Source organism: Panthera tigris, chromosome A1 (genome assembly GCF_018350195.1).
Source record: "Panthera tigris isolate Pti1 chromosome A1, P.tigris_Pti1_mat1.1, whole genome shotgun sequence".
NCBI classification, from domain to species: domain Eukaryota; kingdom Metazoa; phylum Chordata; class Mammalia; order Carnivora; family Felidae; genus Panthera; species Panthera tigris.
This window is the reverse complement of record NC_056660.1, coordinates 69,512,129-69,528,827: the sequence shown is the minus strand read 5'-3', so window position 1 is coordinate 69,528,827 and position 16,699 is coordinate 69,512,129. Positions and strand designations below refer to the sequence as shown.

General features: G+C 42.2%; 1 protein-coding gene across 15 annotated transcripts in view; it reads left to right on the top strand.

Annotated features, from left to right (window-relative positions):
- The window catches only part of DOCK9 (dedicator of cytokinesis 9), a 332,962-nt gene that overhangs the window by 182,945 nt on the left and 133,318 nt on the right, over positions 1-16,699 (top strand). For all 15 annotated transcript variants that reach the window (XR_006215038.1, XR_006215044.1, XR_006215032.1 and 12 more), the window contains exons 14-21: positions 901-983; positions 1,588-1,710; positions 12,039-12,118; positions 12,198-12,385; positions 12,518-12,583; positions 13,978-14,070; positions 15,346-15,469; positions 16,010-16,131. Coding sequence is in view for 12 of the 15 variants with exons in the window: in XM_042979621.1 (XP_042835555.1) it covers positions 901-983; positions 1,588-1,710; positions 12,039-12,118; positions 12,198-12,385; positions 12,518-12,583; positions 13,978-14,070; positions 15,346-15,469; positions 16,010-16,131 (879 nt within the window). In the remaining 3 variants the exon portion in view is untranslated. The remainder of the gene's footprint in view (positions 1-900; positions 984-1,587; positions 1,711-12,038; positions 12,119-12,197; positions 12,386-12,517; positions 12,584-13,977; positions 14,071-15,345; positions 15,470-16,009; positions 16,132-16,699) is intronic.

Below are 16,699 nucleotides of genomic sequence, written 5' to 3'. Positions count from 1 at the left end.
TCTGACACACATTGGTTCACAGGCGCTGGATCACAGTTCCCAAAACTGGTTGACTTTGATGTGCTTCAGTAATGTAAAAGGCCCTTGAACATACCACTCTAACTGAATCAAACTTTTTATCGGGAGCCGTGCAGGATCCCGGTACAAGCACATTTGGGGCACTTGTCCTCCGCTGTAGCGGTAGGGGTACAGTTGATTGATAGACATGTCATGCACACATCTTAGGCCAAAGCGGATCTGCTTCACTGTGCACTATGGGCTTCATAAGTCAAGCCACAACAATGAAAATTCATCATCAAGAAGTGAAAATAGCAGTAATTTATACCTAGAAAGTAAGAATATAACTAACAGTTGAAAACCCTGGCCTAACTTAAGTCAGCACCTATATAATGTCTTACAGAACGAATATCTATCCCCCAAATTGTGGGAATCTGCATGAGCTGGAACACATTAGGAGCTATGCTGGCTTAGCATTTTCGTTAGTATTCTCATTTAAACTTTAAGTATTGCCATATATTTTGGCACGAATACCAAGAATTAACAATTGTTAATAACCCAGTGGACTTATAAGTAGCCCTTAGTCATAAAGAACTATGAAAGCCTATGAAATGTCATGCTTGCGGCCTATGAAAGCAACGTTTTAGAAAAGAAAAGACTTAACATTTTGGAAACGGCCCTCATTCTATATTCTTTGAAAGTCACTGCCATAAAGATTGCATTAAACAGAATACTCTGCACCTAGTGTAAGTCCGGCCAGATTTCCTTAGAGTGACCCGTGCTTTTCCATGCATCTGATACTAGGGTAGGAGCTTGTTTAACGAATGTGTGATGACGGCTCTTTAGATCATAATTCTGTCAATGGGGTACAGCACCTCATATCTTTATTCTCGTATCTTCAAGGTTGCTCAGAAGGTGCTGAAGAATGCCAAGCAGGCTTGCCAAAGACTAGGACAGTACAGAATGCCATTTGCATGGGCAGCAAGGTAATGACAATATCTTTTATGCTTTTGATGTAGCTAGATATACACGGATATAGATAGATAGATAGATAGATAGATAGATAGACAGACAGACAGACTGACTCATCTCTTTTGTCTTTATTGCCCAGAGGCAAAGAGGATTTAAATGTGTAAAGTTAAAACTTAAGTAAGCCCCCTATGTGAATAATCTTTCGTTAGAATCACAGACGGGGAAGATGCTGGCTGGGAGAGCCGTGCGGGGGCCGGTAGGACGGACGGGAGCTCTTGTTGCAGAGCTGCTGTTCTGGCCGCGTGTCCCAAGCCCAGCTTGGACAGCGGCCCAGGGTGGGGGCCTGCACATCACCCTTGTTTGTGAGCTCTGCTTCCTAAGCATCTGACTGTGGATGTTGTTGCCTAAGCACGAGCCATTTGCTGGAAATGTTCTCTGTGTAAATTGAGTTAGTTGTGTTCATCGGCGTAAATGTCTTCCATGTTTTTAGATAATGAAATTTCTGTTAGTACAGCCAATGGAATAATAATTAGGCTTCACATAGAAACCAAAGTTAAGCTGTGGATTTATTTTCATCTTTTGGAAGCTCAGTTTAGAACTGTTGTTTGGCTATTTCAGGACGTTGTTTAAGGATGCATCTGGAAACCTTGACAAAAATGCCAGATTCTCTGCTCTGTACAGGCAAGACAGCAATAAGCTCTCCAATGACGACATGCTCAAGTTACTTGCGGACTTTCGGAAGTGAGTCTCAAAGTGTTACTTATTTGCACACCTGAAAAACAGAAGGTGTTTTCTGTGGGGGGAGGGGTGGGAGGGCATCGGGCTCCACTCAAACATCATAGGGGCTGTTGGGTGAGCATGGAACTTTACCTTGAGTCCTTGGGAGGGAAGAGAAGGTCTAACATTGAAGAGTGTCCTGGTTAATTTGAATGACATTTTCAGTGGTGCTGTGAGGGCAGGGTGAGGGTAGAGATGGGCCTAGGGAGGAAGGAGACAGCTGAGGAACCTTTGGCAAGAGATGGGAAAGGACACAGCAAAGGCAGTGCAAGTGGAAATGGGAGGAAGGGACTAATTCAGGTCACATCGGGGAAGCACCTGTACTCTGCCTGGGGTTCCTGATTGGGAGAAGGATGGGAGGAGAGAGAAGTGGGTGGTAGTCTCGGATAAGCAACCTCCCAGTTTCTGACCTGCACAGTGGAGTGACTCATGTACCGTTAACTGGATGATGGAAGGGAAGAACAATAACTTACATCGTACTTACTGTTTACCACCATTGTTCCAAATGCTTTACCTGTGTTAACAATTGTATTTGTTTCCTAGGGCTGCCATAACAAAGTACCATAAACTAGGGGGCTTAAAACAATGGAAATTTATTCTCTCACAATTTTGGAGGCTAGATGTCCAAAACCAAGATATTGGTGGGGTCATCCTTGCTCCAGAATCTCAAGGGGAGGGTCCTTCCTTATTTCCTCCAGCTTCCCGTGGCTCCAGGCATTCCTTGGGCTTATGGCGGCATCGCTCTAGTCTCTGTTTCTGGCTTCACACGGCCACCTTCCTGTGTGTTTCTGTTGAAATATCCTTCTTATAAAAGAACTTGTCATGTTGAATTAGGGCCAACCCCAGTGACCTCGTCTTCCCTTGATTGCATCTGCAAAGACTCTATTTCCAAATAAAGACACATCCATAGGTACCAGGGATTAGGACTTTAACATATGTGTTTGGGAACACCATCCAGCCCACAGCAACGTGGTAAAGAGAGGGAACGCACTGGCGGGGTCGTTCTGACTGAGAACCTGCTCCTATCACCGTGCTGTTGCGGTGTTCCATCATGATGGTCCACTTCCGAACTCACACAACTGATTGCCTTTCCTAGGGACATGGGTTTTAGAGCTTTTCTGGGAAAATTCTGGGAATGAGAAAGAACTGAGGCTATTAGAAGGTAATGAAATGAAAATCATGGGGACGCCTGGGCGACTCCGTCAGTTGGGTGTCCAACTCTTGATTTCGGCACAGGTCATGATCTCACAGTTTGTGAAATCAAGCCCCTCTTCGGATTCTGCACTAATAGCACAAGCCTGCTTAGGATTCTCTCTTTCTTCTCTCTGCCCCTTCTCCTCTCTTTCTCTCAAAATAAATGTTAAAAAAAAAAAAATTAAAAAAGAAAGAAAAAAAAAAGAATGGTGAAGAACCAGCCACTAACTATTCTATACCATAGGAAACCTTAGTCTTGTTTTTTTATTTGGGAAAAAAAACACATATCAAAGTAACAATGTCACTTGGCTTAGAACTCAGGACTGGCGGTTTAGCTTTTGGTTCATTTTTACTTTTACTTCTCTCTCTTCTGATTTTTCAGCATTCTTATTAGAGCCATAATTAACATCTCTAAAAAACCTTTACTTACTGATAGTATATTGTCATCTGTAACGTGTTTTCATACAGTAACTATTGTCATGTTTCACCCTTGCTTATAGAATAAAAACTCATTTTACTCTGTTTTGTTTTTTGAAAACTCCAGTCGCCTTTAGTTAAATAGATTACAATTTTCCTGCACTAGCCCACCGTGCAGTTCTTAGTAATCATGATGTGGGTCCAAACGTAATCACTTAGGATGGGGTACACACTATATTGTTAAGGAGGAGAAAGTGTATCTGTATGACCTCATTTTTTTTTAAATATATGAAATTTATTGTCAAATTGGTTTCCATACAACACCCAGTGCTCATCCCAACAGGTGCCCTCCTCAATACCCATCACCCACCCTCCCACCCCCATCAGCTCTCAGTTTGTTCTCAGTTTTTAAGAGTCTCTTATGCTTTGGCTCTCTCCCACTCTAACCTCTTTTTTTTGTTTTCCTTCCCCTCCCCCATGGGTTCCCGTTTAGTTTCTCAGGATCCACCTAAGAGTCAACACATGTGGTATCTGTCTTTCTCTGTATGGCTTATTTCACTTAGCATAACACTCTCCAGTTCCATCCAAGTTGCTACAAAGGACCGTATTTCATTCTTTCTCATTGCCACGTAGTATTCCATTGTGTATATAAACTACAATTTCTTTATCCATTCATCAGTTGATGGACATTTAGTCTCTTTCCATAATTTGCTATTGTTGAGAGCGCTGCTATAAACATTGGGGTAGAAGTGCCCCTATCCATCAGCACTCCTGTATCCCTTGGGTAAATTCCTAGCAGTGCTACTGCTGGGTCATAGGGTAGGTCTATTTTTAATTTTTTGAGGAACCTCCACATTGTTTTCCAGAGCGGCTGCACCAGTTTGCATCCCCATGAACAGTGCAAGAGGGTTCCTGTTTCTCCACATCCTCTGCAGCATCTATAGTCACCTGATTTGTTCATTTTATCCACTCTGACTGGCATGAGGTGATAATCTCAGTGTGGTTTTGATTTGTATTTCCCTGATGAGGATGTGACGTTGAGCATCTTTTCATGTGCCTATTGGCCATCCGGATGTCTTCTTTAGAGAAGTGTCTATTCATGTTTTCTGCCCATTTCTTCACTGGATTATTTGTTTTTCGGGTGTGGAGTTTGGTGAGCTCTTTATAGATTTTGGATACTAGCCCTTTGTCCGATATGTCATTTGCAAATATCTTTTCCCATTCCGTTCGTTGGTTGCCTTTTAGTTTTGTTGGTTGTTTCCTTTGCTGTGCAGAAGCTTTTTATCTTCGTGAGGTCCCAGTAGTTCATTTTTGCTTTCAATTCCCTTGCCTTTGGGGATGCGTCAAGTAAGAAATTGCTACGGCTGAGGTGTATGACCTCATTTTTGAGAAGAAAACATTTTATATGCTTTTTGTGTGTAAATGAAGAAATGGATAGGCAAACAGCTAGCCATGTAGAAAGATAGCCATCAAATAGCCGGGTGTATACCAAAATGTCGGGCAGGGTTGTCTCTGAGGGCTAGGTGTATGGATGACTTTTAACTTATACTTGATAGCTTTCCATGATTTTATGTGGATTTTTTTTTTTTTAACCAACATTTACTTTCATATTCTGACAAACAAACAATGAGGTTTTCTACATGTGGCGGTGGTTGGAAGCCCTGTCTTGGAAGTTGTGTGCCAGGCAGGCTAGCTGGAGACTGCTCTGGCTGGGGTGGGTCTTTGGTGGCAGCCCCAGCTTACTGTTCTGTTCCTCAGCGGAGGTGAAGGGTAGGCTCTACAGGGTCTTTAATGAAAAAGTGATCTGAGTGCAGAGCCGATGGCCAGGAGAAGCACAAGCCTTCGCTGCTTCAGAGCACAGCGGTAGCCTCCCCAGCATACTGGGCTTTCATGAGTGTGCTCAGTAGGAAGGATCTTGTGGGAGGAGCGTGTTCTAGAGGGCCAGCCAGAGAAACCCATCAATAGGGATGTGATGCTGTCAGCCTCAGAAGATGCAAAGGGAAGCCTTTGTTCTTCCTTCTCAGCAAAATCCAAAGAAATGCCCGTGTCTGCTCCCTGTGCTTTTCACAGTGGAGCTAGGGAAGTGGAGGTTTCCTTTTTTTTTTTTTTTCTTTTTAACCTTGGCATTGTTCTTTTCCTTTTCCCTTTAATTAATTAATTAATTAATTAATTTGTTTGTTTGTTTGTTCGTTTTCTTACAGAGAATAATCTCATGTCACTGACCTGGGCACCAGCCAGGTGTAAAACTATTGTTACTGCTCCCATGATTGTCTCAAAATGTCATTTAATAATGGATGGGAAAAATTTTCTCGAGCTGCCCCCAGTCTTTAGAAAACAGCCAGCACATCTATCTCATAGGCCACTCCTCCCTCTCCTTTGCAATAAGTACCAGGGGTGTTTTCCAAGACTTAATAGAAAATAGTTCTGTCAGATAGATGGTATTGCTGACACGTATGCTTCCAGAAACATTTACCTAAGAAGAAACACTTGGTATTTTATCCTTGTTTGATTTGCTCACGGTGGTGTCTTTTCTAACTTCTGCAGGCAATCTGAAAGCATGAAGGCAAAGTATAAAAACAGATCATTTTCTTTCCTTTTCTTTTCAAATTTTTTTTTAAATTCTAGTTAGTTAGGATACAGTGCAATATTGGTTTCAGGAATAGAATTAAGTAATTCCTCACTTACATACAACACCCAGTGCTCATCATAGCAAGTGCCCTCCTTAGTACCCATCACCAGTCCAGCCCATCCCCCACCTACCTCCGCTCCAGCAACCCTCAGTTTGTTCTTCATACTTAAGAGTCTCTTACAGTTTGTTTGCCTCTTTTTTCTCTTTTCTCCCTTCCCATATGTTTGTCTGTTTCTTAAGTTCCACAAATCATATGGTATTTGTCTTTCTCTGACTTATTTCACTTAGCATAATACTCTCTAACTCTATGTCACTGCAAATGGCAGGATTTCATTCTTTTAGATGGGTGAATAATATTCCACTGGGTATATATGCCACATCTTCTTTATCCGTGCATCAGTTGATGGATACTGGGTTCTTTCCATTGTTTGGCTATTGTTGATAATGCTGCTGTAACCATTGGGGTGCACGTACCCCTTCGAATCTGTATTTCTGTACCTTTGGGTAAATGCCTAGTAGTGTGGTTGCTGGATCGTATTTTTAACTTTTTGAGGAACTTCCATACTGTTTTCCAGAGTGACTGCACCAGTTTGCATTCCCATCAGCGGTACAAGAGGGTTCCCTTTCTCCCTATGCTTGCCAACACCTGTTGTTCCTTGTGTTGTTAATTTTAGCCATTCTGACAGGTGTGAGGTGGTACCTCATCATGGTTTTGATTTGTATTTCCCTGATGATGAGTGATATTGCGCATCTTTTCAAGAATATTTTCTTTCTTTCCTTCTTTTAAAAATTGTTAATGTTTATTTTTGAGGGAGAGAGCGTGAGCTGGGGAGGGGCATAGAGAGGGGGACAGAGGATCCAAAGCAGGCTCTGAGCTGTCAGCACAGAGCCCACTGTGGGGCTTCAACCCACGAACTGCAAGATCATGACCTGAGCTGAAGTCAGACGCTCAACTGACTGAGCCACCCAAGTGCCCCAAGAATATCTTCTTTTAAATGTACTTTATTTTATTTATTTTTTTTTTTTGGTCTGGTGCAAAAGGTGTTTTTATTAAAGCACAGAGACAGGACCGTGGGCAGGAAGGGCTATCTAAATGTAAACGTTTTTAAGGCTACCACATTGGGTAGGTTTTGTTTTTTTTTTTTTGTTTTTGTTTTGTTTCGTTTTGTTTTGTTTTTGTAATGCTTATTTATTTATTTATTTATTTATTTATTTTTGAGGGAGAGAGAGAGAAGCATGAGCGGGCAGGGGCAGAGAGTGGGGGGGGGGGCATAGCAGAGGATCTGAAGCAGGCTCAGCACTGACGCGGAGCTCAAACTCACAAGCCGTGAGATCATGACCTGAGCCAAAGTCAGATGCTTAACTGACTGAGCCTCTTCGGTGCCTCCACATTGGGTAGTTTAGGCAATAATATTATTAAGGTTTGTGCATGAGACTTACACATATATGTTTATTTGTACCTTTATGTTCTTTGTGCCCAAGTTTGACATTCTTCTCTCCATTTCCCTCCGGTTACATTGCACTGAAGCCAGGTGGGGCTATTGCCTTTCTCTGAAGCCATTGTGTACTTGCACTCCACCATGCTTTGCCCTCTGCCTAAATCATATCCCCATCTGCTTTTGTCTCTCCGAGGGACCTCTGTCCTCTTTCAAGTCCAGTCTGTAACTTATGTCCATGTTGGGAAGCTGGGCCAGGTTGTGTGGCTTCTCTGCTTGAGTCCCCTCTTCTTTTTAAGGGGGAGCCCTAACAGCCCTGCGTCCTATAGCTATGGTGGGGAGTAAATGAAAATGCATGTCAGGGTGATGTCTGTCACTGAGAAGACTCGTCTCTTAGCCTTCCTTCTCCACACTCTAGACACTCGCCTCCCCGTGGAGGTTTGCACACACTGTATGCATGTGTTTGTCATCATCTGTCTGCTTGAGCACAGGAGTCATGTCACATTAGTATTCTGCCTGTGGTGCCTAGTCTAGTGTGTGTCATATCACCATAAGCACTTGATAAATGCTTATTGAAATTTCTCCTAGACATAAATTCAGTGATTTTGTATAAGCAAAAACATCTCAAATTTCTTTCAATCACAGACACATTTCTTTAAGTGACTCCAAAGCTTTTAGGGGCTATTTCCTTTTACAAAATGCATTTAGAAGATTAGACTCACCACCAACAGACCCACACATGCCAATATTGCCCGTTAATCCCTTTAATGGGTCAGTACAGGAAATAGAGAAGGGAGGACCGGACTGCAGAGACACAGAGGTGAGGACACCAAGTCTGTTGGCCTGGGATGATTGCTGGTTTGTGATACTCCCCTTGCTTCCGGGAGTTGTCAAGTCAGCAGGATTGTATGGGCAGTGGGAAGAAAAACCTTTCCTTTGCCTAAGAGTAAGAGTTTGAGCCTCATTCCTACACTGATATGTAGACAAAAGCAGTTCCCAAATTCCAGATGCCCTATGTGTGTCTACTTTATACATTCATTTAATGCAGTTTTAGGATGGGCTTTCATGCTCAAGGTATCGTAAGTTGTGCATGGAATATATACATTTTTCAGCATTAAAAAAAAAAAACTAACCCCAGTTAAAAGAGAATTCACTTTGTGTGATACACACACACACACACACACACACACACACACACCCCATCACTTTGGAAATGCATATAAAAAAGGGCAGTAGAATTTTCATTGTTTGTAAGGTTTTGATGTGTATTGAGCCAGGTTCCATAAAAGCCCTGAAGTTTTGAAGTAAGTTTAAGACTATATTTAAAAAACCAAGTTGGTAGAAACAGCTTCCACAAAGCCCATGTGCCATGTGCTGTGGAACTAAGCTCAGATCTGTGCTTTCTTGGAAATACATGGACATAATGCCTCTATAGAAATAGCAGCCAGAACTGAAAGCTTTCATCAGGGAAAAGAAACAAGTATAGTTAGACACAGAAGAATATAACACATTGTGCAAAGAGTTCCAGTGAGGATTGTTTAATTAAAACTTGTTGCTTAGAAATCCAGTTATCATAAGTTTATATGAGGATGATGGCAGAGTAATAGAAAAAGTGGTGAAGGGACATACTCACTTATTGGCAGAAATAACCAGCAAGGGATGAAACAGCACTCTTGGACACTTACATTTGGAAACATTCTTTGCAATAAGCAGGATATTTCTGATTCCAGGAAGCAGAAACAACTTCCTAGGTGTCTGTAAGATTTGTGGGATGCAGGGTTCTGTGGTAAGGGGCAGTGTTGAGGTGTTTGAATGAAGAGGTGGAGCAAGGCACTGTATGTCAGGCGAATTTATAGCTGCACAGAAACCCATGGGTCTCGGGGTCGATATCCCCGAAGAGCTCTATGTAAAGTGGAGAGCGACTCCGACAGTATAGCATCGTGGGAGCATGCAACGTGTGGGAGGCCTGGTTGCAACAGCAACCAGGAGATGACTGTCGAAGGCACAGTCTTCTAGCTAGTAGGAAGGAATACTGTGGGGGTGCCCGGGTGGCTCAGCTGGTTAGGTGGCTGACTTCGGCTCAGGTCATGATCTCAAGGCTCAAAGGGTCGTGAGTTCGAGGCCCATGTCGGGCTCTGTGCTGGCAGCTCAGAGCCTGGAGCCTGCTTCCGATTCTGTGTCTCCCTCTCTCTCTCTCTGCCCCTCTCCTGCTTGCATTCTCTCTCTCTCTCAAAAATGAATATTAAAAAAAAATTTAAAAGAAAAGCATATTATGTTTTTGCATAAATCACACAGTAGGCACAGGGACAAGATAGAGCAGTGATGCTGGGCTGTACCTAGACATCTTTTGGCCAGAAATCTTTAAAAAAAATTTTTTTAAGTTTATTTATTTTGAGAGAGAGAGAGAAAGAGCAGGGGAGGGGCAGAGAGAGGGAGAGAGAGAAAGAATCCCAAGCAAGCCACACTGACAGCGCGTAGGGCTCAAACTCATGACCTGCAAGATCATAACCTGAGCTGAAATCAAGAGTCAGACGCTTAACTGACTGAGCCACCTAGGAGCCCCGGCCAGCAATTTTTTTAACTGAAAACAGAATGTGCGAAAAATTGTTGACTTGTCTTCCTGATAGTTATCTCTTTCAGGATTTCAAGGAATTGCTCATTGAAACTCTGATATAAACAAAAGACAAGTGGAAAAGAGAGAAACCCTAGGAGAAAGCAATTCCGCACATTGGAGCTGGCAGTGGGCAAAGCTCAGAATGTGCTCAACATGGGCTGTTGTCATCAGGAAGCGAGGATTCAGGACTGTTAGGAAATCCTGACGCAAATGAACAGTACCCCAGGTTAGACTGACACGGTACATGTGAGGCTGCTTATTATTAACACGTAACAGTAACGTCTGAGGAATCTTCAAGACAGGAGCTAGGAACTTTTCAAAAACAGGAATAAAACCAAATGCAGAATCTGGAGGCCAGTGAGCTTTGATGGGTTTTTTTTTGCAGTGTTTTAAAAGGCATTATTAAACAGGTGGCTTCTGAAGAACCACGAGGCAGCATTCTGTTTTCTTAGGAATAAGTCATGTCATGTCGAACTTGTCGTCCTAACCACATTGTGGCTTTTCTTTTTTTAATTGGGTTGCTAAACTGATGCCACAGAGGAATGTAAGACCTTTAACAAGCGTATGTTCCAAGATGTCCTGTGAACGAGTCAGGGAAGTGTAGTGTGCACGAGTGGACAGGTGTTCCAGGAACAGCGGTGACTGGATTAGCATCAGTCTGGTGACGGACCTTTAGGGGTTTGAGAAGGAACCTGTTCTTGGCCACATTCTGTGCAGTATCATCATCCATGACTTTTTTGAGGACATAACATGCTGGCAAAGTGTCCTCATGACATCAGGCTGTTAGGGATATCTCATACATTAGATGTCAGAATCTGGATTTGGAAGGGTTTTGATCAACTCGAAATGGTTCAGACGTAAAAAAGTGAAACTTCCGCAAGGCAAAAATCAAATCCTGTTCTGAGTTCCCGAACCATAATTGTATGAATATAGGAGAGGGATGTAGCATGAAAGTAAAGCCTATGGAAAAAGATTCCAGGATTGTAGGTGATTTAAATGTAATGTACATCACTAGGGTGGTGTGGCTACCACAAAATAATAGAATCTGGCTACGTCGGTAGAAGGGTGTATGGTTCAAAACCAGCTAGCTCCTATGCCCCCACCTGGTCAGACCTTATTGGGCCTGATCTATGCAGTTTGGGCACCTTGATGTAAATGGAGCATTGTTCTAGGGGAGAAATGGCATTGGAGGAAGGTCTAAAAGGGCTGAAAACGGAGGCCTTCAGCATGGTGTGGTTGCCATTCATAGACGGTGGAAAGGTGTGCCACAAAGAATGTAACCAGGCCCCTTGGTGAGTGCAGGTTTCAGGGAGGTGAGATGAGGAAGCACAGTCTGGGTGTGAAAACCACTATGCTGAGCTTCCTCGCAACTAGGAGGGGTGACACGGGAGCAGTCCTGTCAGGAACATCTCACAGGAGGTTCTTATACTGGGTTGAGTTACACCAGATACAAACACCAAACGTTTCATTCAGTACTTACTTTGTGTCCAGCATTTTACTAGATACTGGAGCCTAAGATGGAGTCTAGCTCTATTTTCATGATTGTAAATGAGCCAAGAATGTGTGGGTAAGGATGGAGTGGTTCATGAAAGCTAACTGTAACACCTTGCTGATACTCTTAACTAGATTTGTGCAGTCCAGCACGGTAGCTACTGGCCATGGGTGACTATTGAGCAGGTGAAATACAGCCAAATCCAAACTGAGATGAGCTGTAAGTGTAATACACATCTGCATTTGAACAATTAGAGTAACTTTTTACACTGATTACATATTAAAGTAATAATTGTTGGGATATATTGGGTTAAATCAAATGTATTCTTAAAACTGATTTTACCTGTTTTTTTGTTTGTTTGTTTGTTTGTTTTTACTTTTTAAAATGTGGCTCCTAGGAGGTTTACTGTGTGGCTCGCATTATATTTCTCTGGAAGTGCTGCTCCAGAATTTAGGTTTTAGAGCTAACCTGACTTAGACACGTGTGATTTTTCTTTTTTTCTGTTTACAGACCTGAAAAGATGGCTAAACTCCCGGTGATTTTGGGCAACCTAGACATTACAATTGATAATGTTTCCTCAGACTTTCCTAGTAAGTGTTAGTTCTTTGTAATAACCAGACAAAATTCTGTTTGGTTTTTACTGCAACTTCTTTCTTGTTAATTTTCCAGATTATGTGAATTCGTCATACATTCCCATGAAGCAGTTTGAAACCTGTAGTAAAACTCCAATCACATTTGAAGTGGAAGAATTTGTGCCCTGCATACCAAAACACACTCAGCCTTACACCATCTACAACAACCACCTGTATGTTTACCCTAAGTACTTGAAATACGACAGTCAAAAGTCTTTTGCCAAGGTGAGCGCAGAGATGGAGGTTTCAGTTTTGAGATCAGTCTCTCTTGGCTTCTCATGTTCTTTTATATACATTTACATATTCTGGCTTCTTGCCTTATTTTCTTCTTCTTTTTTTCTTTAAATATTGCTACAGGCCAGAAACATTGCTATTTGCATTGAATTCAAAGATTCAGATGAGGAAGACTCTCAGCCTCTGAAGGTTTGTTTTGTTTTGTTTTGTTTTTAACATTTATTCATTTTTGAAAGGCAGAGAGAGACAGAGCGCGAATGGGGGAGGGGCAGAGAGAGAGGGAGACACAGAAACAGAAGCAGGCTCCAGGCTCTGAGCTGTCAGCACAGAGCTCGACGCGGGGCTCGAACTCACGGACCGTGAGATCATGACCTGAGCCAAAGTCAGCCGCTTAACCGACTGAGCCACCCAGGCGCCCCTGAAGGTTTGTTTTTTATATATGTCCTCATTTTTCCATTTTAAAAGTGGACCTGAGTGGCAAATTGCACAACTAAAGGAATTTAGCATGTTATAGTTAGACGCAAACACGAAGATATGTGACATCATAACATATAACCAGATGTGTCAAACCTTACAGAATATGGAGTAAATGAGTTCTTGTTCCTCATTGACTGTTTCCGTTTTGTTACACTCTTTGGGGATGAAGGTTTCTTAGGCATGTTCAATTCGGTAAATACATCACGTCTGACTATGAGCCAGGGTGTGTGGGTGCTAAGAATTGTATTAGTAAGATTGATAATAGAAATAATAATAAGGATAGATTGATATCTGTTAAGTATTATAATATGGTAATAATAACACTAGTAGAGTATTGGTGGTGTTTATTGAGTGCTTATTATGACCCAGACTCTGCTCATAGAGCCTTAGAGTTATTAAACTCCTTTAATTCTCCTAACAGTAATTTTTAGATGAGACTAATGCATAAAATTTAAATAAAATTGTTTAGGGCTGTCCATTAGTGGCACCAGTGTTCAGATCCAGGTGGTCTGGCTCCAGACCCCAAATTCTTTACTGTAACTATGTGAAAATGACTTTCCAAGAAAGGAAGGAGACAAAGGTGTAAAGAAGAATGTAATAGTTTTTGCCCTCAAGAAAAAAAAAAAATCATGGTTTACTGAGAAAGCTAGTCATGGAGAAAAAGCTCCTGGCACATAGAAGGTCCTGAAATGACTTTTTGTCAAAACTGAATAATTAGGCTAAAAAATGCTAAGGGGACCCAGAGGAAGGAGTTAATCATTTCTTGATGGACACATGGGAGTGTGGTGCACATAGAAGGGAAGGTTGTTCAGGCAGAGGGATTGCATGAGCACAGGTGTGGAGGTGAGAAAGGGAGTTGTGGGCAAGCTGTTGTCTGGTTATAGCGTGGACGGGTGTGTGTGCTCAGGTGGGGGAGCTGGGAGAGGGGCTGAAGGAAGGGTTGGACCCAGGAGACGTAGGGGTCTCTTAGGCAGAAGAAATCCATCCATCAGAGGTGGTTATTATAAGTTTATGCTGCAGGAAGGCCTCTTTACAACACATCTGAGTTTAATTTCTGACTCTGTTAATTAAATACTGGTGTTTTTCTTTGCTAACTCTTGCTTTAGTGCATTTACGGCAGGCCCGGTGGGCCAGTGTTCACAAGAAGCGCCTTTGCTGCGGTTTTACACCATCACCAAAACCCAGAATTTTATGATGAGGTAAGTGAGGAGGTTTTCAAGGGAAATCCCAGTTAACCAGTTTTAAAGAAAACTCCAAGTTGTTTGCTTAGTAAAGCAAAATTCAAGAGAAACTGCATACTACACTGCAGTTACAGTGCTAGAACTAAATGTTGACGTATTTATTTTACATCTTCTTTTCTAATTACAAAAGTAACATTTATTCTGAAAACTTGGGAAAAAGCAGATCATAGAAGAGGAAAAGTCAAAAAGCTCTCCTCTATTACTACCACAATTAATATTCTGACATACTTTCTTTCAAATTCACACTTGTGTGGTTATGTTTGTTGGATCCGAGAATCTTTTTTCTGTATTGTTTCTTTATGTAGAATGATAATGTAGTTCATTAAAACTACTATATGAATCCTACTTTAAAAAAAAAAAAAATTGTTAATGTTTAGTTTTGAGAGAGAGGTGGGGGCAGAGAGAGAGGGAGACACAGGATCCGTAGCAGGCTCCAGGCTCTGAGCTGTCAGCACAGAGCCCAACTCAGGCTCAAACTCATCAGCCTCGAGATCATGACCTGAGCCAAGTCTGATGCTTGACTGACTGAACCACCCAGGTGCCCCTGTATGAATCCTACTTTCAGATGTTCTATCCTGGTTTTTCATCATGCCTTGGCTGTGTTAGGTTAATGTAGGGGTTGATGTCACGTGTTTTCTAGTTCTTTCTAGAGTTGACATACCAACTCTCCCATTTCTGGTCAGTGAATGTCTTGGTCTGTTCAGGCGACAGCAGAACCACAGAATAGGTAGATTGGAAACAGCAGGTATTTATTGCTCACAGTTCTGGAGGCTGAAGTCCTAGATCAGGGGGCCAGCATGGCCCAGTGAGGGCCATCTCTATGTCACACACTTCTCAGTTGTACCCTCACATGGTGGAATGGGCAGGGAGGGCTCTGTTGGATCTCTTGTAAGAGCATCAGTCCCATTCATGAGGCCTCCACCCTCATGACTTAGTCACCCCCACAAGGCCATACATCCTAATACCATTACCTTGGGGGTAATACGAATTTCAACATAAGAATTTGGGGGTGGGAGTGGGGACACACACATTCAGATCACAGCAGTGGATTATGGATCCATTTCTTCTTTGGCACAGTTTACGTTCTTTGATTTCTTCGACTGCAAATGTTAATGCTAGTTTGGAGACCAAATGCAGGTTTGTGCAATGGGTGACGTGTTGTGTGCCTGCTGTCATCAGGAATTCTTGTTGTTTTAAAATATAAGAGAGATTGTTATTTTGTCTTCCTTGCAGATTAAAATAGAACTGCCCACCCAGCTACACGAAAAGCACCACTTGTTGTTCACGTTTTTCCATGTCAGCTGCGATAATTCTAGTAAAGGGAGCACAAAGAAGAAGGATGTTGTTGAAACACAAGGTTTGGGGTCTCATCAATCCTTTCATTGTTTACAGGTTACATAGTAGGTTCTTAAATTTTATTTATTTTTTAAGTTTTATTTATTTATTTTGAGAGAGAGAGCATGTGTGTGCAAGTGGGGAAGGGGCACAGAGAGAGGGAGAAAGGGAGAATCTCAAGCAGGCTCTCCACTGCCAGTGCGGAGCCTGATGAGGGGCTTGAACTCACAAACCGTGAGATAGTGTCCTGAGCCGAAGTCGGACACTTAACCAACTGAGCCACCCAGGCGCCCCTTAAATTTTATTTTGATTCTGAATTCTCATCCTTCTGTGGAGTTTTTAGATGACGTTTGTGAAGGTAGCATGCCTGGCTTGCATATGTAAGTTTTTATGAAAGATCATTTTAGAATTGTAATCCCAAAGAGGCCAAAGTACATTGTAGACAGTGCTCGGCAGAGACTAGATTCAGGGCCTTAAAGATCAGGCCATTTCATAGCACTGACTTTCTTTCATATGTTTTCGAACAACCTGCCGTGAAATTTTTTGTGTTTTGTTTCAACAGTTGGATATTCCTGGCTTCCTCTGCTGAAGGATGGAAGGGTAGTGACTAGTGAGCAGCATGTTCCTGTCGCGGCCAATCTCCCTTCTGGCTACCTTGGCTACCAGGAGCTCGGAATGGGCAGGGTATAGGACTTTAAGACTGATTTATCCCTATACCTTCAGAAAACATGAAAAATCGGCTAACGCAAGAATAACACAAGAACGCACACAGTATTTTTGCCGGTCCCGACATTTTGGTTTTAGTTATTCATTTCCAAGTAAACATAGGCCAGTGGAAGGCAGTGCTATTAACAGCACAATCTAGAATTCTAGTTTGGGCATTTTATAAGTCCTGAACTAGCAGCGCCTCATCAGGGAAACAGAGACTTAGAGATACTGGATGAGGTAAAAGTTTTTCACTGCAAATCAGCCATGCTCAAATAAGGACGTGTTCTTAGAGTCACGTAAACTATTAGGAATTGTCTTTCCGTTTAGCGTAAATGTAGCAACTCGTGCCCACAGGGTGGCTGGTTCTGATACCTTTGCTGATCCATGAAAGCCTGAATTTTCTCCCATTTCTCCCATTGGTTAACTGATTTTGCAGTTTGTTTGGCCATCTTAAATTTTATAGATTTCAGTTTTATAATGCACTCAGGTAAGGTCTGCTTTATTTCATTTTGCAGGGCTTTTAATATTTCTCAACATTGAAGTA